The sequence below is a fragment of the Platichthys flesus genome, chromosome 9, assembly GCF_949316205.1.
Source record: "Platichthys flesus chromosome 9, fPlaFle2.1, whole genome shotgun sequence".
NCBI lineage: Eukaryota > Metazoa > Chordata > Actinopteri > Pleuronectiformes > Pleuronectidae > Platichthys > Platichthys flesus.
The window spans coordinates 20,160,175-20,183,600 of record NC_084953.1 but is presented as its reverse complement, the minus strand read 5'-3'; the positions used below and the strand labels follow the sequence as shown (position 1 = coordinate 20,183,600).

General features: G+C 43.0%; 2 protein-coding genes across 2 annotated transcripts in view; one reads left to right on the top strand and one right to left on the bottom strand.

The window, feature by feature from the left end:
* Positions 1-12,732: 12,732 nt before the first annotated feature.
* rasl11b (RAS-like, family 11, member B) lies at positions 12,733-15,035 on the top strand. The gene is made up of 4 exons (XM_062396426.1): positions 12,733-12,998; positions 13,111-13,167; positions 13,257-13,333; positions 13,899-15,035. Exons 1-4 carry the CDS (start codon positions 12,884-12,886, stop codon positions 14,394-14,396), a joined length of 747 nt encoding a protein of 248 aa, XP_062252410.1. The 5' UTR covers positions 12,733-12,883; the 3' UTR covers positions 14,397-15,035.
* A 969-nt stretch (positions 15,036-16,004) lies between these two features.
* Positions 16,005-23,426, bottom strand: part of scfd2 (sec1 family domain containing 2) — an 86,216-nt gene continuing 78,794 nt past the window's right edge. The window contains exons 7-9 of the mRNA XM_062395650.1: positions 21,723-21,857; positions 18,814-18,933; positions 16,005-16,375 (exon numbers count right to left, since the gene is read on the bottom strand). Of these exons, the coding sequence (XP_062251634.1) occupies positions 16,283-16,375; positions 18,814-18,933; positions 21,723-21,857 (348 nt within the window). The 3' untranslated portion in view covers positions 16,005-16,282. The remainder of the gene's footprint in view (positions 16,376-18,813; positions 18,934-21,722; positions 21,858-23,426) is intronic.

Below are 23,426 nucleotides of genomic sequence, written 5' to 3'. Positions count from 1 at the left end.
TGGTCTATAAAATATCAAGTGTTCAGGCCAAAATATAATTAATCAACTTACAGTACAAAATACAGTAAAGAACCATTAGCATTTTTATTTGATAAATGAGAAATCAGTGATTGATTTTTAAAATTTACCATGAAAACCACTTGTTTCAGCAAAAAAAAATTGAATAAAAAAATCAATAGTCAACTTACTATTTGATTAATAAGAAACAATGACACCAGTTGGATTAAAGTGGATTTCGTATTGCTGGACAGTTTGCTGTTGCCCTGAACGCATCTGACCTGGATAATCTCCTGCTGCGTTCTTCATATGTGAAAGACAAACTCCAGAAAATATCCACATCTGATTGTTCGCATATATTTTCATATCCGAAAGCAGCTATCGTTTGCTGCAACCGGACCGCCGCCATGTTCGGAGACATTCCTCTGATGATGTCATCAGGGTTCATTTTACTGTTGAAGACTCCATTAAAAATATAAGTGTCGAGGCTCTTTATTGCTTAGAGACAAGGCTTTACACTCAGTGGTGGGCATTTGTTGTCATCCTTAACATTTTGTCTACTAAGTAACTAATCTTTTAATTTGCAGGTATTCTGGACCCTAACCATCTATTATGTGGCTGTAATGAAGAGGCAGGACATAAGAGAAGGTAAGTGTCCTGTCTGCAGAGCTCTGCAGGACGCCAGCGCCCTCGGGACGCTCCCCATTCACCTCCGGCTTTGATGGCGCTTTCACAACAATCGACAACCCGACAATTATCTTCTTAGCATGTGAACAAAAAGAAAGGAAAACAACAAATAATTAAGATGAGCCCACTTCAAAAGGAATGGGAAAGGAGAGAGGAATGAAAAGTATTTAGAGAAAAACAAAGAACGACAGGGTGAGGATGGAAGGGGTTTGGAATGCACCCGGGGTTATTTAGACATTTGTTGATATATGAATACTTTTGATTGACATGTGCAGTAGCTACAGATTCAAGACATTCCCAGATTGACTTTCTATTTCAGATCAGTATTAATAGGAAAGAGAGGAACTGCCCCTTTCCCTGCTTTTATTGTCATAACCACAGGTCTTCACATGCTCTCTGGTGGAAACATCGATACAGAGAATGTCCGCCGTGTAAAACTACACCTCAAAACTTTCATTGACATGCTGAAACCAAAATAAGCTTGAAAACAAGTCCAGCCCCTTTACATCTGATGTTCTGTTCACATCCTTGTTTATGAGATCACATCTCTTGTCGACACTTCACATGAACAGTCAGTGTTTATATGGAGTTTTAATCTCTTTGTGTTTTTCCTCCTCAGGTTTGGACAGAGCTGACAGGACCTCTGTGTCCACAACAGGTTTTTTTTCCAGCCAGTAGGTGAACCTCAGAGGACCCTGTCCGCTCGCCTCAGTGGAGATCAGATGTGAGGCTGAATATTTGGACTTTCATGTGGGTGCACATACATCACACACTCACGCACACACACAGATAAGGAAACACTGGAGCTCAGACAGTGTTTCTAGTAAACGTTTCTAAAAGCAAAGACGACCTTCCTGTTGTTCAGTTACTGCAAAGAGGCGAATGAATTATGCATCTTTGTCTGTGCTGCCAAAGAAATATTTCCCCGGCTCCGAGCTTGTGATTCATTGCAGCCCGGTGACATTTGGCTGCGGCCTCTGAAACATCAAGGTTAGGAACAGTCTATTAACATTGTTTTATACACAAGTTCACTGGTAACAGAGAAACTATTCTCGCTCGCCGCACCAGAGATGGTGTGTGTTCTGGGGACTGGGCGAATTGCGATGGCTGCAAATAGAAAATGATTCATAGTTTGAGTCTGAACACATGCTGTTACATTTTTAACCTTCACTTATCAATGCTTCTTTATTAAGAAGCATTCTTTGAAGTCACAGGGGGAATAATGAATGCGTTGGGTTTTGAAATCACTTTTAAAACTTATCTCCTTGTCAGTTGCCTATGAAACAAAGGTTACATCAACTTAACTTATAAAAACATCCAAACAAACAATCACCATCTCTGCTCTTTGAACGGTTCCAAACCGTGTGGGCACAGAGATAACATAGTGATAGAATCAGCAGCAGCAAGCCCACAGTTACTGCAATGAAAGATGATAGCGGGATCTGATCATTTAGGCAAAGGCTCCGTTGATGTGACTCTGGATGTAAAACACAAACCACGGTGACTACTGTTTCGTTCTTCATCTGTTTTTTTGACTTTCCCTGTGAAGTGATCAGCTGCTGTCTGCCCCCCCACCCCCCCCCAGAAATAGGACAGGTTAGTGTGTGTGTGCCTGATTTCTGAGGTGCATATCCTCAAAAGCAATGTCAATGACACAAAGACGCCTTTGTGTCAGTTACCATCTCCTGTGGTTTTATGTGTGATTTTCACAACTGTTGTATTTTAAGCCTGTTCAGCACTTTTGTTAATTTTGGTCTGCCTGTACGCTGGTCAACACATGTTTGCACTTACCACCAAAGAACAATGTGACAATGTTGATATAGTTAAATCAATTATAGCCTATTACAAAAAAGCCTGTTTCTCCCATTTCCCAGGCTGAATGCACAGGTCCTGGACTCGTGCACTACAACATTGGCTGCAGTACAAAGACCCCAATTCCCTGCTCTAACTCTTACAGCAGGAGGGGACAGTGGATTATTAGTCGCACACTCTTTTGCTTTGACATCCTAAGTGGCCTTGGGTACACACTGTTCCAAACAGACTCATCTGTTCTCTATTTTACATGAACGGTACCCGAGCTTCTATAAACAGAGCAGCAGGGCATTATGGGTACTCCCCCCCCCCCTCCCCCCGCTATTATATCTCACATTAACATGCTGCTGTCTGTCTTCTTTGTCGAGAGGTCAAATTGATGGCATACTTTATTTCTTAGAACAGCTAATGTTCTAAATGCCAAATAAACATTCCTGTAATACTGGTCATCACTGGTGTTTTCTCCTCAGAATAGTAGTTTACCGGTAGTTTATTTAAGAATACTTGATTGACTGATCAGAAAATCAACACTGAGATTTTTTTCAATAATCAACAGGAAATATAAACATATATATTTTATCAAAAATAAAAGAAATGCAAAGTAGTTGTTTGCATTAGTATTCCCTTTAAAGATGCACCTGTAGCTGCAGTGTCAATAGAGTCTGTGTGGACATTTTGTTTATATCACAACTGGATTCCATCAATTTTACCCCATTTCTCTATGCGAAGCAGCTCACGCTGCGGGAGGATTGTGGAAAATGACACGGTCTTTAAATCAACTTTGATTTAATGCTGTAAAACCATAAAACATGAGACATTGAAAATTGAAAACTGACGTCTTTCATTTGGATGTTTTGTCCAGCTAACTGTCAAAACAGGTTGACATTCACACGAAACAGAGAGAAACAGAAACTCACATGGGAAACGGTGAGATCAGTTACTGTCTGACATTTCCCCTCAAATACCATTTCAAGCTCATGTATTTTCTATTGTTTCAAAACAAGTATATAAAGAGGACTTCTTAGACCAGGGCTACATCTTTTCCATCAAAATGAGCAGATATACTCAGGTTAACCCACTTAAAAGGTGATCGACTTCTCTCTAATTGCTGCTGAACGTTGTTTACAAGATGTAAAAAATAACAAGTACGTAAACGTGCATGGCTATTTACGCACCAACGCCTGGAGGCTCAAGAACAAGAAGTTAGTGCTTTCATCCAGGTGTCATGTTTCCATATGAGTATATCCATTACCATTGCAGACAAAAGCCAGATGTTAGTGGATGTTTGTGTTTTTTTTGACCAATGGAAAAGAGACTCAAATATACCACTCATAAATATACAGTCTTTGCTTATTCTTTGAGAAAGGGAACATTTTGTGTTAATCCATACTCTAGTTTTTGCCTGATCTTGCTTACAAACCAAACAACCACCACACAAACAGGCAGGGGGCAAAAATGAAACCTCAGGGTTTTTATTATTCATGTTCATATAACAGACCCTGTTCTCAGCCTCCTCCATGTTGCTCCTCGAACGCTTCTGTTCTGCTCCACAACAAGTTTCAGTCAGTTAAACAGCGACAGTGACTCAAGCTGTGTTGTAATACCAACACAATACAGGGAGCAGAGAAGTTCACTGTCACCATCTAATTCAGGCGGCACTAGAAACTGTATCTGCATTTGTTATCACGTCTGTGACTCAATCATACCGATGTAAAGCACCCACATGGAAAAGGGTCGCAGAATAATGTTTATGTAACGTTCACTCAACAGTTTCACATTCAAACATCAGGAATAAACCAAGACCTGAGAGTGTCAGAGGATAACAGCAGCAGTCAGGTTATATAAAGCACTGAACTACTTCTTATCAACTTTTCACACAAGGACAGAGGCCTTCACAAACTTTGCTGTCAGGTGATGAGTGCACACTGTGGTGGATGGCAGTCTGGAGGCAAAGTTTATTTTCTATAGGACATTTCAGCCATTCACTTCACTGTGCTTTACACAAGATATGGATTTGTGTCGTAGGTGTCTTTACACAGAGCAGAGCTGTGTTTGACATTTTGATGTCACAGTGTAAAAGACCCTGAAACAAGTTGTTGTTGTATAACTGTCTTCAGTGAAAAAGAAAATACATATAAGACTGAATGGATTTAATAACACATTCAGATTTTGGTTCAATACCTCTAAACTGTTATCCATTACTTATTTCATAGGATGGATTGAAAAATTACATGAGTTCAGGTCATAATGAATGTGTGATCGTTTTCATTACCTCATTAAGACATTCTGCATTAGCTATGGAGGGGAGCTTTGAAGCAATTGAAGTTAATAGCAAGCAGCCAGTCGTTGGTTTATGGGTCAAATCAGCTGTTTCACAAAACAACTTATTAAAGTGATTGGGAGTTTAATGTCTTCTCTTTTGATAAAGGCTATAGTCAACTATTCACACCACTTGCACCAAGTTCACTAGTTCCCGAGTCAGTCAAGTAAATACAGAAAGATCAAAGACACTTTTCACACTACATAGAAGCTAAATCATCACGGTAATTCACCTAGTTCATGAGGATGAGTTAAGATATGTTAAATATATCTCTGACATCATGGTGTCTGCAGTACAAAAAAAACACAATCAAATACATTCATCCATCACACATTCATCTACACAGGCCAAATTTAAAGTAGTGATCCATGACAACATACACAAATTTCCGTCGGGATGGTGTAAAAGGTGTGTTTCAAATAGTGATACCATAGTGCTGGAGGTCTCATTAAAATGTTTGAAACACACAGACATGGGGTTGAGCATGTTCCTTCTCCGCTGAGGTTCTGGAGGATTCCAGAAGCTCTGATTCAGTTCATGATTTTGAATGACACATCTGTGTGGTTTCTTCTTCTTCTGCAAGACGCCGAGCTCCCCTCTGACGCATACACACAGACGAATATTTTGTGTGAGTGATCATCTAATCTGAAAAAAGTGAAAACAGGTTCGCCTTGACTTTTCTCTCCTGCGTCAAACCGGACGAGAATCTGCCCCAGAGAAAAGAGAGGAGCGCCTCTGAAAACATGAACGTGTGCTTCGTCCTTCAAGCTCTGCCAGGTAGTATTTGTACTCGTGAATGCTCAGGTCAATTAATTATTATGAGTAAAAGTATTATCATCATATCCGACAACAACTCCTCTGTTTCCCTCTGCAGTGAGTGGGCTAGAAGAGTCACATCCCGTCATAAAGAGCGACTGGGGGCAAATGATGCTGTTTGCGATCCTTTCTTACGAATGTCTGACGCACGTCTCTCTTGTTCTTTTTCTTGAGTGTCCTTGGTGCCAACTCGTTTTTTGTGACGAGCACAGCGTGTACCCTTCAGCCACACAGGCACCTAACCTCTGTTATTGCCCCGAGCAGTTTGGCCTGTTTGTCTGTCCTCCTCACACTCTGTGGCGTCCAAATGGCCTAGCTCCACACCACAGCTCAGAGGGAGAGAGGGAGAGAGGGAGAGAGGGAGAGAGGGGAGGTTGCATTGCTATGTGTTTCAAATCTGACATTTCATCAGCGCACACACTGATAAGAACACCCAACATTTTATTAGTAATTCTTTGACTCACACACTCACACTGTGACGGACCCTCCATCGCTGTCCAGAGAGAGAGGTGACCTTGAGATGCTCGGAGGAGATTGGTCTTCGTCTGCCTCTGAATCAAACACACACACACCCACACTTCAGTATTCTTGCTTTGTGTGATGTCTGTGAGCGTAGATGCACAATAACCGAGCACAGGCCATAGCATGGGAGTGTGTGTGGGTGTGTATCGGCACATGAATGCATGTGGTGCACTCGTGAAGATCAACGTCATAGATCTTCATAATGAAACATGTTGGGCGATCTCTATGCAATAGTCCACTGTTCCCAAGTCTGTCCGCAGAAACTACACACACTCGAGTGGCTTGGAGGAGAGTCCCAGTTTTCAAAGGTGGCTAATAAGATCATTGTGTGATACAAACCTCACAGTGAACATAAAATCTACAAAGCCCCCACAGCGCTGTGAAAAGGAGCAGGTCACTTATAGGTCATTGGGTTAGAGGAGCACCAGAGACGAAGTGTGGATCTCTGGATCAAAGTGCAGACTCCTTCCTCCCTGCTTCTCCCCGACGACCACCGTGACTCACAGCGCTCAACCCACAACTCAGGAAGAGAAGCCGAGTCATGCAGCAGAAGGATTAATAAAGTCTGAGCCCTCTGAAGAAGCACTTCTCACAGAATCACTTTCTCACCCGGACACAAGACCAAATACTGACAGCAAGCAGTTATTAACATTTCACAACGAGGCGCCTGACTGGTGACAACTTTCTTTTGTTGGTTAACTGAACGGCTGGTTTCTCACCTGACTTCACACCAAATCCCAGGTTGTCAAACGGCCCCCGTGTTGTTGCTTTTTGTGCTTAAATGTGTGTCTCTCGTCCGTCTGTCTGCGGCGTGTTGAGGGAGCGTCCTCGTGCAACACAGATGCAAACAGGGCCGTGTATTCACACTCAGTCAGATTCATGGTCCCAGGTGTCTAATCCACCTGTGTGTGGGTTTATTCTTCCTGGGAGAGGTAGTGACAGGGCTGAGCCTGTTTGTCAGTCTGTGCACAAAAGTGTATTCAGACTCTTAGACGTGTGATTGACAGACAGATGACAGGCACACCTGTAAAAATAACAATTAAGTGTATTCATGTAGGATAATGACTATAACTGCAGGATAATGATATACATATATATAAATGACATGGGTGAACAAACTGAAGCATTATCCGATATTGTCAAATTAAATATTTGGCAGCCTATTTTCACTTTTTCCTTTTCCTTTGTTGATTTTCACATCTTCTACCCTTCAACCTGCACATGAATGGCACCATCTTGCTCATCACTGGGCTGTTGTTGCTTGTGAGCTGATGAGCTGAGCGAGGCCCCGCGTCATGCTGGGGACCGTGAAGAGGCCAGAGAAGAGCTGTGGTGAGGTGGCAGAGTTAGAGCATCACATCCAAATCACACATCTCCTTTCCCTCTCTGTTGGGCAGAGGACAAAAAGTTCTCCTCCACACCTCACACATCATAAGACAGCACACACAGTTCTACCACACGTACATTTCTCATTGTGTTTGTTTCATTATGCTTGGCAGCATCTTCAGCCTAGCAGCTCATCCACAAATCAACAGCTCAAGCCCTGTCCCAGAACCAGCCAGCGACGAAGCTGTCTGTTTGTATTAAAGCACCACAGAGGCCTGAGACTGAACCTGGCTCTGTCATCAGCTCTGTTCAGGCTGAGAAGTAAAACAGGCGCAGGATGGAGAGACAAGTCTGAAATGAGTGACATTGGCCCAAATCCATGAATGTGGTCCACTGAACCCCATGTGCAGAGCAGCGTCCCCATCGGACTCTGTGTGCCTCTGTGGTTTGTTCTAGTTACAACCTGGATCTTTGGTCCATGTAGAAATCACAAATAAAAACATGTTTGTTGATGCAGATCTGGACAAAGTAATTTGTAAACAGAAACTGAAGGTTTTGTTTCATTTCCAGGAATCCATATGTTGACTTCTCTCTTACAAATTCCACAAATGATATGCGCATCATGTTTCATTAGAAATGAATAACGTTCTATTGTTTATTATTAGGCTCAGTGCTTTAGTCCTCAGTGTCTAGTGGATGAACTGCTGGAGGTGATCTGGGCTGTGTTGGAGAGACACCTGTTCATTGTGCACACAATTTTAAAGGCAAAACTAAATATGAATACATAAATAATAAAATTAATTCAGAAGTTATAATTTTAAATGTATGATTGGTATTTAATAATAATGTGGCTCATGGAAAATTCAACATTTCCTCCATGAAAACACAGTATATTTATGTCGCTCCGGTCATATCTGTGAAACAAAGTGGCATGAAATTGTGTCTCTCTGAAATCGTGTACACGTACAAACAGTTAAAAGACAATAACCATTTTTTAAATATATGGATAACTTTATTCACCCAATGAAAAATTCATTTTTGTAAAAGTATCACTTCATATCATAAACATAAACACACAGTGGTAACTGCATCTTGTGACTGTCAAACTAATAAATGAACAATAAACAGTTTCGAAATGAATAGTGTTAAATATAAATTATTAATGAGAGTGATGGCTGTATAGGAACAAAGCTGAATCCAGGGAAAACGACCTCTAACCCCATCTCAGCTTCTCCTCCACTTTAGATGCTTCAAAACAACAACTATGCCTAAGTCTCGTTTTTCCTTTGCTCACAGGTTTTGCACGTGAGCAGAAAAAACAACGTCTCCCTCACAACAAACAGGATAATCCCACATGTTTAAAGTCTTACCTCCGACACAAGTCTGCGGTCACATGCCATATACATGTTGGCGCAAATAAACAGTGTGGGGACTGGCTTGTGCACGTCAGAAAGGAAAGTGGAAAGCAATCAGCCAATGTCACAGCGGAGATCAGCTGTGGACCGTAAACAGGAGAGGATTTAGACATTTGCCATCATGCTTGTGAAGAAGTTAAAATGAATGTAAAAGCTCAGAGCTGGTATTCTTTGAGGAGGAGAAGGTGTGGTGTGGTGTTGGTTGAAACTATTGTCATTCAGATAATTAAAAAAAACACCAGTGCCTTCCCACTAATGCTGTCGACATTCAGAGGTATGCAAATTCTCCACCGTGTCGGAGGAGCTCACATTACAATAAGAAACAACACTAACCCTCCTCCTTTGTGCGGGCTTGTGCCGGCAGGCCAATACAATTTCCATTGCTCACTGGAAATGCAAATGTTCTTGTTGATATAAACAAATAAGAAGGAGAGAGCCATGAGATAACGTGTGAATGGATCTGCCCTTCACAGTTTGGTTATCGGCAGTAAAAACAGCAAGGTTTTACTCTGGATAATTATTTATTCGCTTATGAATAAAAGCAAGCAATGGAGACATTGAAGGGGCTTTGGGAATACGCACCATTTAAATCAAGTTGATATTGAGTTGCAGTCCTACAGCTTTGAAGAAACCATGTGGTCACAACAATCTGAGCACAGAGACCGGTGTAAAGTAGTTTGCTCCTAATAAACACCTTTACAAACAATGATTAAAGGCAATGAGAATGATAAGCATCTATCATGATACTGATAAATAATTGACCATGGCTCATGAGGCTTTGCCCCCGGGTCGGAATCCTCTAAATTGCCCCAGTTTCTCTCTGATATCCCCAATGGTCCATCCTTTGCGGGAAAGGCCCCGGGGGCGAGTGCTGGCCGTGTGCGCCTCCTCTCAGCTGCACTGTAAAAGGTGCGGCCACCTTGGGAAATCAGCCCTCGCCTCCGTGTCAACAAGGACATCCTTCTGAGAACACATTTCACCTACCCCCCCCCCCCCCCGCCCCCTCCCTCCCTCTGCCAGCCCCCAAATTACCTTGACATTCTTCTGTTTGCAGTGAATACCCCCGAACTCTCCCTGACAATTGTCCACTCCCCAGCTACAGAGGATTACACCCCCCCCCCCACACCCGTTTTTACCCTCTGTAACCATCTATTGTCACCTCCGTGTGAGTGACACTCTGATCCCCAGTCAGGCCTTGTTCTGCTCTGTTTTAGCTCCACTTGTCAAAGGTATTTTAATTCGCCTGCAGCTCGGCCTCAGGGCACATCAAAAAACTGTAATCAGACAGTGACGTTTATTAGGCTGCATCCACACAACTGCATTTTCATCTGAAAACAGTGTTTAAGACAAAAGCCATTTCTAACCACTGGAAGGTTTTGGCTTTGTATCAGTTTTAATCCCGGGTCCACACTAACATGCCTGATAAAGCTCATCACATGAGTCATCATTTCTGAAAACATCTCTGTTTCTGCCCGTACAGACTGAAAAGCACTTCCAGCGTTTTATCTCTGAAGGTGAGTAGTGTGGATGCCAGGTGAATCCGTAGCAGAGTGGATGCATTTTTCAAATCAGAAGCGTACCATCATCTCTCAATCTTTGTTTCTCCAGCTGTCAGAACCAGCCTGAAGTCAGAATGGGACCTCTGCTGTGAGTCACTCTCCATTTCTGGGTCTCTTGTGTTTTAAATGAGTGAATCCTGCTCCTACAATAAAGGACAACATCCCACGCAGACATCCGTTCTTCCATACGTCACCATCAGCCTTCTCACCTGGTCTTTTTTATCTTTCTGTTTTACAGAGACGCTGCAGCACGGGCGAGCCTCACATCGTTTGAAACTGACAGGAGCTTCAGCTTCACTCTCGCAAATAAAGTCAACCTCGGAGAAAACATCCAACACAGCATCGGATACTGTGATGGTGGTATTATGTGCTGTATTTACTGAGTATTTGCAAGACAGCAGGCTGCACCATGGCAACACTGCTGAGGGTGGCGTTTACCACATTGGCTGTGATGTGGTTAGAGGGGCAGCCGCGTGTGTGTGTGTGTGTCTGTGTGTGCGTGTGTATACACCTATAGCAACCGAGTCTGCTCATGACTCTTGGCCACTAATTTCATATTTCAGCCCAGCCACCTGTCATCAGAGCTCTTATCAAAAATACATACCAGAGCATAATCACAGAAGCGGCGGCTGCCAACATACCTCAGAGCACATGAGCACAAGCGAAGGATGGGGGAGAGGGAGGCGAGGGGAAGGGAAGTGGGACAAAGAGATGGTGCAGGTTCAAACACAGTCGCTTAAATGATTCACCATGTGAAAGGTAAATGAATGGTTTCTTATGCTGCAGCAATTCACTGTTGTACCGGAGCGGGTAGCTCTCACATCATCCACAGCGTGAACGGGCTCTTGTCAAGTATGTATATATGTGTGTGCGTGTGTATTTGTAAAACAGCACCCCCTGTGTGGAGGATGCACATGTATAGGGGGCATGTCTGAACAGGTCACCGGCTACAGAACAACACCAGAATGGGATTCAGCCCCATCCCAGTTCACACACTAACATGATAACAACATCATACTAATAGGTTTTATTGCCTCCAGCAAAGAGGGTATGGATTCACCGCTGTCTGTAATTTTGTAAGATGATAGAAAAACAAGTGAGCAGATCAGCACGTCACCTGGTGGAAGGATGTGAGACGAGGTCAGGGACAAACCCAATCAGATGCTGTGTGGATCGGGATCAGGGGTAGATCCAGGATATCTTTTCCACTTTGTGTATCATTGTGAGTTTGGTTGTTTTTCAAAGATTTTCAGGGTTTTATTGTCTTCCATCGTTGAATCAAAGCACATGTAGAAAGTCAAGTGGCACAACCCGCCTGCAGCATGAGCAGGGAACTGATGAGTGTGTGGAATTCTACTAAAGTAAAAAAAAAAAAATGCATCATAAAAAAATTAAGAATGATTTAATGTTGTATTAACTTTGTCACTTGATATTTTTAATGAATATCTCCCTATGAGACATATTGGGCTAAACCACTAACTCCAGGCAGCTTCTGAGGTACAGTGTGTCAGAAGTGTTTTTTTCCATTCTCCACAACTGTGAATATCACTTTCATCCTCTCAATATAAACTGCCTATATTGCATAGATACCAGACCCTTTTTCATTTTGATTAATATTGACCTTTGACAGTAACTGACAACACAATGGTCTGACAGCTGCTCTGAAACAGAACGCCATGTTGGACTCTGGAGTTTGTACCTTTACTCATCATATGGCATTTAACAATAAATGACAAACACACCATAAGGTATAAATGAAGGAAAGATAACCGAAGCAAAGAAAAAAACGTTGACCCAATAGTCATTAGAGTTTTATCACAGAATAATAGATTTTAGTTTTTCCACATTTTCTAACAGACAGACAATCAACAGACACAATAAAGGAAATTTATATCTGGTCCTTATACATTGTTTATCCAGAAGATTAAATGTGGCTCTCCGCTTGTTCCAATAGGACGCACATATATTTATATTTATTACTATATGTATTATCAGTAGTAGTGCTCACTGTAAAGCATCAGTTGACCTACTTCTTCTCCTCCTCACCTGCAGACGGTTGGTGTTGGGTCGGGTCCCCCGGCCTGAGCACCCCCCCCCGCTGCAGGATCTTCTCTGAGCTCGTGTTATCCACGTGTGGGCTGGATCGCACGAGGAGAGGAGGAGGCGCGGGCGCGGGGAGGAGGGGTGTTGGGGCTTACCGGCAGCCAATCAGAGCAGAGCACCGCTCCAGCCCTATAAAGGTCGCGAGCGTCAATGAGCAGCAGAATCCAGTTTCGGTGATCTGTGTCTGTTCTGATCTCGGCAGCAGTCTGTGTTTGCGCAAGGAGCTGGACTCACTCTGGATTACTGAACGTTTTTCTGAAGATCTTGAAAAGATATCCGTTTCGTTCCCTCGTTGATTCTTTATTCCTCTGGACTGAAAACTGAAAATGCGTCTGATCCAGAACATGACGACCATCGCGGAGTGTGCTGCCCCTGAACACCGGGTGCCCAACAGGGTGATGAAGATAGCTGTGATAGGAGGAAGCGGTGTTGGCAAAACAGGTGAGAAACCGATATATACTAAAGAAATCCCTGTGCTACACTTACACTGGAAGCGATGCATTTTGCCGCGCATCGTCATGTATTCTAATCCCGTGTCTTTGCCTTGTTTCAGCGCTTGTTGTTCGATTCCTCACCAGACGCTTCATTGGAGACTACGAGAGAAATGCTGGTGAGTGACTGAGACATGAAACCTGATGTGTGACACTGACTCTCTGATATCCTTAGACTGAGGGTCTAACTTTTCCTTCGTCTGCTCAGGAAATCTGTACTCCAGAGAGGTCCAGGTGGACGGAGAGCAGGTGACCATCCAGGTGCAGGACACTCCTGGTGCAGAGGTGAGATCTTTGCTCCTCTTCATCCTCTTCTTCCTCCTCTTAGACACATTAGAAACAGTTTAGTTTCTCTGCGCTGACTGTCAGGCAACTGACGTGTGAAGGATTCCCATGTGACAGTCAGTGAATAATCCAATACAAGGATCATAATCGAATTCACTGTCTGACTGTGGAGATCATCTAAGCCTCCTCTGACCGGGCATCAGTCCAATACTGAACTAGTTTGTGTGTGTGTGTATTATTTCCTCCTGAGGCACAGTCTCCATCAGTCTGGCCGTCTAATCTCCCATTTATTTTAATGGAAGTCTGAGGACAGAGTGACTGATACTGGTCCACACACACACACACACACACACACACACCACACAGAGCCCCTAGTCACCCACACCTCTCTGTTCAGGAGCAGTAACTCTAGACCCTCCTGTCGGCCTCAGTAACATTCCACTCATTACAGAATATCTCTTACACAAAGTCAGGGAACGTTCAGTCTTAATTCTGACAATGAAAAGTCTGATTCGGAGTGTGTGCTTGGTTGTGTATTAATTCCTCTCTCTCTCTCTGCTTCCAGATGACAGATAATGGAGTCAGTCTACCTGACCATGTGAGCTGCTCCATCCAGTGGGCCGATGCTGTGGTGCTGGTGTACTCTGTGACAGACCGCCGCAGCTTCGACCAGATCCAACAGCTGCACCAGCTGGTGACTCGCACTGGTGGCGCTAACGTGCCCCCCGTGATCCTGCTCGCCAATAAGGCGGACCTGGTGCACCTGAGGGGTGTGGACTCGCAGCAGGGCCCCCTGCTGGCTGGAACTCTGGGCTGCTCTTTCTACGAAGTGTCTGCCAGCGAGGACTACAGCCAGGTGCACGACGCCTTCCACAGGCTGTGCTGCCAGCTCGCCAAGCGCCCGCCACCCGCCTCCAACTCCTCAAACAACTCTGTCGGCGCCGCCACGGAGAAGCGGCGCTTGCCCCTCATCCCCAGGCCCAAATCTCCCAACATGCAAGACCTGAAGAGGCGATTCAAGCAAGCGCTGTCCGCCAAGGTCAGGACCGTCACCTCGGTGTGAGGACAAGATGGAAGTGGTTCTGAGCAGCCACAGGAAGAATAAATTAAGAGGTCAGAGATGATCTGTGCTTCTTCACTGAAGACCTGTTCCAGCCTGGCTGAAGAAGACAGGACTGAGGGGAACAGTGGAAGCTCCCGTGTGGTGGGAGGCAGAGGTGAATGACCTCTGAGTGAGCAGGAGACTGTCCTGACCACATGTGAGAGGAGAGGCAGGGAGGAGGCTCATCGTCCGTTCAGGAGCAGAGGAGACGGGCGAGGCCACAGCTGCAGCCGCATGAGGTTGACTGATCCCTGACCGAGCTCCTTCAATCACAAACTGGAAACCAAGCTCTCCTGGAAACAGCAGCTCTCAAGGACTTTGCTGCTTATTTTGAGCTGTTCTGCCCGTTGTGGCAATTGAGCCGCACAGCTCTGCTAAATGATGGTACAATTATACACCAGCTGCTCCAGCCAGAGCTCTGTGCAGCTGGGTGTGTGTCATTGTGTGTGTGGGGGGGTTGTATCGGGTCAACCAATGCAGCATGTAGCATGTGACATTTTAATGACTGATGCACTTTATAAAAAAAAGACCAAAGGGCCTATCTTTATTTATTTGTAACAAATTCACTGTGTGTTCACAATAAATTGATGATGAATTTCACTCTGTCTCTGGGTTTTTACTTCGCATCTATCTGTGGTGCATGTGTATTTTTTCAGAAACTGCAGCACATGTAGGTGGTATGTTCCAAAACGTTCACTTTCAAGTCCCTCATGTCTAAGGCCTTGGCTTCATAAGAGTACGATAAAGAGATGACTCAAATAAAAGAGATAGGAACGCACATACCTCCACGAGGCCCAGGAATTTTTGAATATTCAATCATATCTGTGTCATATCTGGCAATGTTAAAGGAAGTAATCAAAAATTCCTGGATCCACAACAATATTTTAATTGGTTCTTCCCTGACCACATTCCAGATCCTTCCAAAAGGTTTTTATAGAATTCTGCTCCGTTGTTTTGTAAAATCTTGTCAGAAACCCAAAAACTTGCCGGTGTTATCCTTCACCGCAGAAAGTCATTCATCAAATGAAGCTGAAGGATGAGTTCATCAGTTAGTTTGCTCGGGGACGACCTTGTTTTATTAGGGACTCTTCTGAGAATCACGACCTCCCAGAACACGAGGACACTCTCCCCAACCATAACCTGAGTTTGTGTACGTTACAGATCGGTTTATTTGCAATGCAAAATCTAATTAGCGAACCTTAAATATCCTGTTCCTGATGGGTCGCTGAGGCCAGAGCAGTACACGGGATTCAGTGGGTGACTGTGCTCCACGCCGAAATGTGGAAGGTGACTCGTGTGGAGAAAGAGGGGCGGCCCAGGAGGCGCTAAACCAGCTCCCCATGTGAGCAAATGATCTGGCTCTTAGCAGACACCGTGAATTGACTTAATTATTCTGTTTGCCACCATGAGATGAGAGCGCTAACGGAGAGTGTGTATTCTCACCAGCACGGCACAGCCTCGCTCTCTTCACACCTCCATCGTAATGAGTTCGCACACGTGGCCTGATTCTAACGCAAGGGCAACAAATGATGTAGAGTGCATGCAAAAATACAAAAAAAAACACGTGTGTGTTGATAAAAAGGATCAGCACGTTTTATTTTTAATATTTGGTGCAAGGAGCTTCTGAAACATACTGGTAGTCAGAAAGATGAAGGATGTCAAGTGTCAAACACATTTATCACATTTCTGTTTCCAAGAGAGATAATCTAATATCTATATTATTACTTTACAACCCTCTTTCAGAGTATTTCCACCAACTCACACACAGGTTAGGAATGTTGCACTTGCTAATCAATCCCTTCATTTCCATTTTACAGCTTTTGTTTGTGGTGCAGTTCTTCTGCCTTTCAGACCCCGATGTCAGGCGCCAGTCTTTGGGTGGCGAAGAGCAGCTCGGGGATATCGGTCGGCCTCAGCAACCTGGTGGACAGAACCAGCACCTGGAGCGGAGCACACACACTCATGAGGGTTAGAAGAAGCCACAGTGTTTAACTTGGAGTCTACCAATGGAGACTGACAATTTCTGTTGCACTTTATATTTATTAGGGGACATCTCAAAAAGTATGTCTTTGTTGGTGATGCTCGAACCACGATCGGACTCTTTGTCATTCAGACACAAGTGCAAATGTTCATTATGGATTTATTCAGACATGATTAAAGTAATCAATTAATGATTTTATAACTAATTTCTTGACAAAGGCTTGGATTAAACAAGTCAAAATACATCACTGTCCACAGCATTTTGCTTCCTTTTCAATAAAGTCCTATAATCCACAAGCATGAACCACAAGCACAAGTCATCCCAAATAACATGGAGATGATTTGACAGCTTTTATTACAATTTTCTAAAATGGTTACCAGGATCCACTCGGATTCTGTTTCCCCCAGACATACATACAGTATCTCCATTATAAACATTAAGTGCTTATTCAGACATGTAAAAGCGCTACTACAATAAAGTGAGAGGTGAATGTCTGAACAGGGCTTCAGATTTCATTGTGAGAACTGAGAATTCAAGCTGTGCAAAGAAACAAACTAATGTTTGACGTTCTCCTGTGAAGTCTGCGGGGTGAAGGGTTCGACACTCACACTTTGTGGGGATCTACACATTTTTAAATGAGCTGATGCACTTTCTTTAAAGGAAAAAACTCTGACAACAAATGTTCATGCATCTCATGATGTAAATAGTGATATAAGTTCAGAGGCCGATTTAAAAACATACATTTTGTGTTTATGAATGGCAGATTTAGAAGACTGGAAGTTGTTATCCAGCCCATACTGTCTGGTGTAGCTTTCTAGTTTAAATTAGAACTACAGCTCTCTCAGGCTGTATAACAGCTCTGTTCTCCTGCAGCCGTGTTGCTTTAACTCCAGGTCAGCACCTAAATTTGGCAACGGTCCTGTTTGTAGTGGCAGAGTCTTATTCTGAAGAATTTCATCCAAGTGCAAGAGCAGAGGAACTTTTAGGGGAAGATGAAGTAGAGCTCCATGAGTGTCTGATCCACAGTACGCTGTGCATGTACTGCATGTGGTAAGGTAAGAGTGTGTATCTTAAGGTCAGTGTGTGTGTGCGGGCTAGAGGCTTATTATACAAGCTCGTCTGTATTCAGTTTTCCTGATTATAGATGGGACGCTTTGATCCTTGCAAGGCCTTTCATTGCCTCTGGCCTCCTTCTCAAAGCCTTTTATTTAGACAAAGCCACATAACCCCGCCTGATCTCCCTGTTTGTCGTCCTCACTCTCCTCGCTCTCCTCTCTCCCAGAGGAAACGCATTCATCTGCATGTTTTACATGCCACTGTGGACTGCATATGTAATCAACACAAAACGCTCAACACACAGGAGCAGGCAGACACAACATCTGATGCATGAAATCAACACGTGTGAGGATCAAACGATGCTCTCCCCGGTTTTGGAGAAGGCCTGATCAGTGTATGTAGAGCAGCGTTCATGTCTGCTTATTGTTTGCAAGTTTCAATTAGACATCTGTGTGGAGGTGCACACTGTGTAAACCTGTCCTCAAGGTCACCTACACGGATCAAGTGAGTCTCTCCTATTTTTTCTCTCGATTTATGTTTTACATGGCCAAAGACATGAATCGGTTATATTCATACTTAGATCAATTCTTTAGATTGTGTTCAGCAAGAGGAGTTGCATTGGTGGCAGATGTTGAGATGAAGGTTTCTTTTAAATTGCCCATCATGCTAATGCAGTTACACACACAGTATGCAGGATGATTACATCCACATACTACATTTAAGTTGTAAAACACATCACTGGTGCAACGTTTACGTCTGCCACCTACACTATTTCTGAGTTTTTGAGAGCCTGAAACTCAGAAGTTTGGAAACCCTGCAGGCCTTGTTTTAGTTTTATCCAGGGTTACATTGCAGTCTGGACGGGCAGAAACAAAATCCTTCGGAAAACAATACTCGACTCTGAATATAAGGACAAGTAATATAAGTGATACAGAGCTAAAAGACTTATATGGACAGCGATTCTTTTAAATATGCTGTTTAGAACCTTTTACCATTCCTGCCTGCGGCGGACAGTAAAAACATCATGGATGTTTTAATGTACCAGAGAAATGGGCAAGATTTCACCTGTAATTTCTAATTGTCAGCCTGACTGTGGCACACAAGTGTGTGTGTGTGTTTGTGAAAAGAGAGAGAAGAAGAGAGAGAAGAAGAGAGAGAAAAGAGAGAGTTTTTGCTATATCTACATAGCATATTTGTAGACTCAACTCTCTTCTTTTAATAACATGTAATTTCCGAACTAGCATAGACACTAAAACATAGGCCGTGAACAGGTGAGGTAAGTAGTGTGGTACGAGCTTCAGTCACCTGGTGGTGAAAGACAACTGAGTCTAGTCCACTCACCTGTGTCCCTGGTTTGTGTGTGGTGAACATCTCTTTGATGAGACGCAGCTCTGAAGGTGTGACGCCTCCTACCACAAAGAGGAGGAGCACGGGGTTGTCGCTGGGATGCGGGCGACTCACCTGGAGATAACACAGGACATTGCGACGAGTTACTGTATTTTTAGGTCCTCTTAGGTGTTGATACTGTCCCCCATAACAGACAAGTCAGTGACTTTGTCCAGTGAACAGTTTTATATTTTCCTCTATTTGTTATTATCTGTGGTTCTCGGTGTCTTGCTGCTGAGTCACTGCTCAGCAGGACACATGCTACTGAGGAGAGAGGACTCCATAAGGACACAGGTCACAGCATCCCAGCGGATTGATGTCTTCTCAAGCTGGTGTTAGGATGGCTGACACGTGGACAGGGAGGCAGACCCCCCCCCTCCATCCCATTCAACACATGCAGACACAAACCAACGTTCCACATCACCTGTTCACATGCACTCAGAGATATACAAGTGCAGGAAAAAAAATGGGAAAACCATTAACTGTCACTTAAAGATGCATTTTAACAGCAGGGTACAGTCTGCTGAGACTCACTGCAGGAGAAGAATGGGTGTACTATTATTTGTCGAGCTGTAACCTGTGAGTGCAAACCAAGCAATCAGAGCAGCAGGGGGGCGGAGCTGAACTGACAGTAGCCGTACACGTGAAGCACCAGCAGGCAGGGCTGAAGCATGTCAGGGCTGAACGACATGTGCTTGTTGATTTGAAAAAAAATGTGTGAATAAATGCTCTCTGGTGTATCTGCTCATGTTAATATGTGGTTCCATCAGACAGATTTGCAGACACTTGACATCACACGGCATCGCAGACATGTGCTAGTAGATCCACCACGTGCATCGCAGCCTCCTGAGGCTGAACCATGTGCACCTCCATGGGTTACACTGTGAGGGATGGGCTTATGGACGTGTGTGGTGAGGAGGTGCGAGCTGTGTTTGCCTTCGGGTGTAAGTGAGGAGACATTATAATAATAATATAATAATATAATAATATAATAATATAATAATATAATAATATAATAATATAATAGGATGGATACTTTATTAATCCCATGGGAAATTCATTATTAAATGTATTATAATAATAATAATAACACATTTTGGGCACCTTTCATGACACTCAAGGACACCTTAAATGTACACATAATTTGAATAAAAACAGATACACAACAATAAAAAAAGAGACCAAACATGAATACAAACAGAATTCAACAACAGATTGATAAAAGAAAAAGTAATATATACAAAAATATTTCACTGAGTTCACCAATCGGGAGAGATGAGCTTTTAAACCAATAATAAAAAAGCAAATTGTACTCCATAAATGTGAGATATCCTGGGACTTTAAACGTATATTTGCTGGTGTTAGTGAGACAGACGAAGTGAGGCTGACTTGACATTTGAAGGAGCAGGAGTCTCCTGTACAACCAGGACTCTGTCTAAACAAAGACTTAACAAAGCACTGCAGACACACACAGAATTTGGTAACAGACAGTTAAAGATGATATTTTAAGCCACAGTGTACAAGCTTTCAGTGGGTCATAATTCAAACTCGGGTCCAGTGTGTTTAGTGATATAAACGCTGGAGTATGCATAGGTCCTAAGGTTAAAAATAGACGTTTTATTGGGGTGTTTTATTGCATTAAGGGTGGGCACTGTGCTTCTATACAACTCTCCAACTTTAGGTTTATAGGTTTGTCTGAGTTGGTGCTTCCTGGGCCAACTTTCTCAATGTGCGTAAACCCAGGCCACGGTTACACAACCGCACTAATTCCTCCCCCCTGGGTAATCATCAGTTTAAGCAGACCCATATGTGGTATAATCAGACTGTGGACAGCGACCTGCTTTGTGGTGGATATACATTACCCACAGATCTAAAACTGCAGGTCTGTGGCCTCAATATTAGTGCAGCCAACAGATTTGACCTTCTCGTTTTCTTCAGGTACATTTAGAACTTCAGAGAAAGAAATGGCTGAAAGTCATATAAACTGATCATTCAATAAAGCAGGCTATTAAGCAACAGGTGTGAAAGTGAAGCCATTCTGCTTACTGCGAAACCAACAGCATCATTTGAAAAGACGAAACTTCAAATGGATCATAAGGATGTCTGCTGGGTTTTGTTATGTAAATACCAGTGTTGACCACTGTATGATCAATTAACACTTTCTCTTCCTGTGTTTCTGTTGCTTTTAAACTTTTCTTCCATGACCATTTATTGGGCTTGAGATCATCTGAGGTTTATGTTTTACACAAAAAATAAACCAATAACGTTTGATTAAAGGTTGTGATGACCAGTGCTAAAAAGCTGCTTACTGCTTTGTCTTTAATCATTTTTTGTGAGTCCTTTTCAACATTCTAAGCACATACCTATAATCAAACTTCAGATGGTCCATTCAGCAATTAGCAGCTTTTTGTTCACTCAATTCACCAAAGATGGTAAGGTCATATAAATGAGCCATAAAGCACGACACGTAGTATTTCTTCACCCACTGGTCACTTGTCAAAGTGATTCAGCTACATTTCATTTGTTACTGGATTAAAATAAGATACTCAGCTGGATTTAAAAAATTTTACATGGTTATTGTGGAAGATTTCAAGCTTTTATCTATGCTTTTCGTCTACCTTTTCATATTTATGGGGGGTCCTGAAAACACTACGGATGAAGGGATTCTAGAAGGGCTGGATGGCCATCTACATCACATAAAGAAATGCTACAACAGCAGTCCTTCACCTCCACACACAAAACGAAGGGGTAGGGCCAAGTGGTAGATTTAAATGTGATGGTTAGAGTTGGGGTAAGGGGCTAGGATATGCACTCTCACTGAGTAGAGATCAAGTTGGTGTGGATGTGTCTGAGTGGTTTCTAACCTTCATGAACATACTGAAGCCGGTCTTGAGCAGGTCTGTGAGACCTCCAGACATGTGTTCGATGTCGGGACATTCATGTCTGTCGGGGTGGAAGACTTCCTCCAGGACCTGTCGCAGGAAAGGACGATACGTCGCCTGCAAAACACAAACATCCCACTTGAACATAACGATCTGTGTACAATCAAAATATCTTCATTGACAACACTTTTATTTTTAACTATAGAGATGTGTTAACTAAAATAAATCAGTATATGAGGAGTGAAGAGCTGGTGAAGAGGTGTTTTCCAATAGAAGGGCTTTGTTTTGCCTCTGTAGAGACAGTGGAGTTATAAACAACTCCACTTGACCAAACAGGCAGCTGAGCTATGAGTCATTTCAGGAGAGTTTGAGCCCTACTGTAATCAGGATAAAAATATTACACTGCTGGATGTGGCTGAAATTGTATTTGATCAATCAAGATAAGGTATTTAAGGGGATAAACCTAAATCCAGTATTAATACCCTTTAATGTTAGAGAGTCCTCTCAGTATTTCTGAACAAATCATTCACCCAATGATGAACATCATCGAAACTACCATTCTGCTTTTATCACTTTTAAACTTGTCATAAACTTGTATTCATTGCTTGCTCTCCAAGCCACAGGAGATGGTAAGACAGATTTAACATTTAAGATAAAACACAATGCTGGAGGGGCGTCATATTCGGACTTGTTGTTGATGTGCTGCACACACATATTGGCATCATAGCATGACCATATCCTGCTTTGTAAAAACATGACATCTCCCCTCTTACTTCTCCAGTGTAACGAGCTGCCAAACCTTCACATCACAGCAAGTAGTTACTCAGGTATCTCCTCAGTCTGACAGAGAAAAGCAGGAGTATCTGCAGAATCTTGACTAAAGCCTCATGAATACATTTTAATATTCCTAAAAGTTGATTTATGAAAAAAAAGCACAACAGCAAGAGGTAAATCTGCTCTTTCTGCCCAGCTATCCAGGACATAATGTACCATATATAGCCCTCAAAGCTTGTGGATCACGAAGCCGAGACAGATTTCTTTAAGGGAGTGAAGTTTGCTGTCCCAGATAAGACTTGGCAGAGATTTGTTTAAGTACTTTGAATAGCAGAAGTCTTAAAATAGCAGGAGAAATATCTTTCAGTGCTGAAGCCCTAGCTGGATAACATTTTACAAGAGGCTACAGTTTACAGTTAGTTAGGAGTTGGTATGTAGCTCATTGAGGAGATATGTTGAACTGTGAGCAAACCTAGGAAGCAAAACTTTTCCTTTCAATGTTGTCAAAGGAACATCTGAGCACTCAGAAAAGACTAGAACCAAACTGTTGATTCAAGCATTAAATATACAGCTACAATATAACCCAAATACCACTGTATCCAGGTGCCTCTGCCCACAGACGCCCCCCCGCCTCAGTGTGGAGCATCAGCATTTATCATTCCTACCAGAAGCCTCCCACTCCTCTCGTCCATGTGGAGCAATCACATCAGAGGAGAACCTGCCGTCCACGTTGTATAATCATAATTACACAAACTAATATTTACATCCACCCACATGCCTCTGCTGCATGGGTCAGTTCCCACAAACAGAACTGGGAGTAAACACATTAGTGATTCACCTCTGTTCATACATGCACATAAACAACAGCATCACAGGCTCTAATGACGAATCCAACCCACAGTCACGCTCACA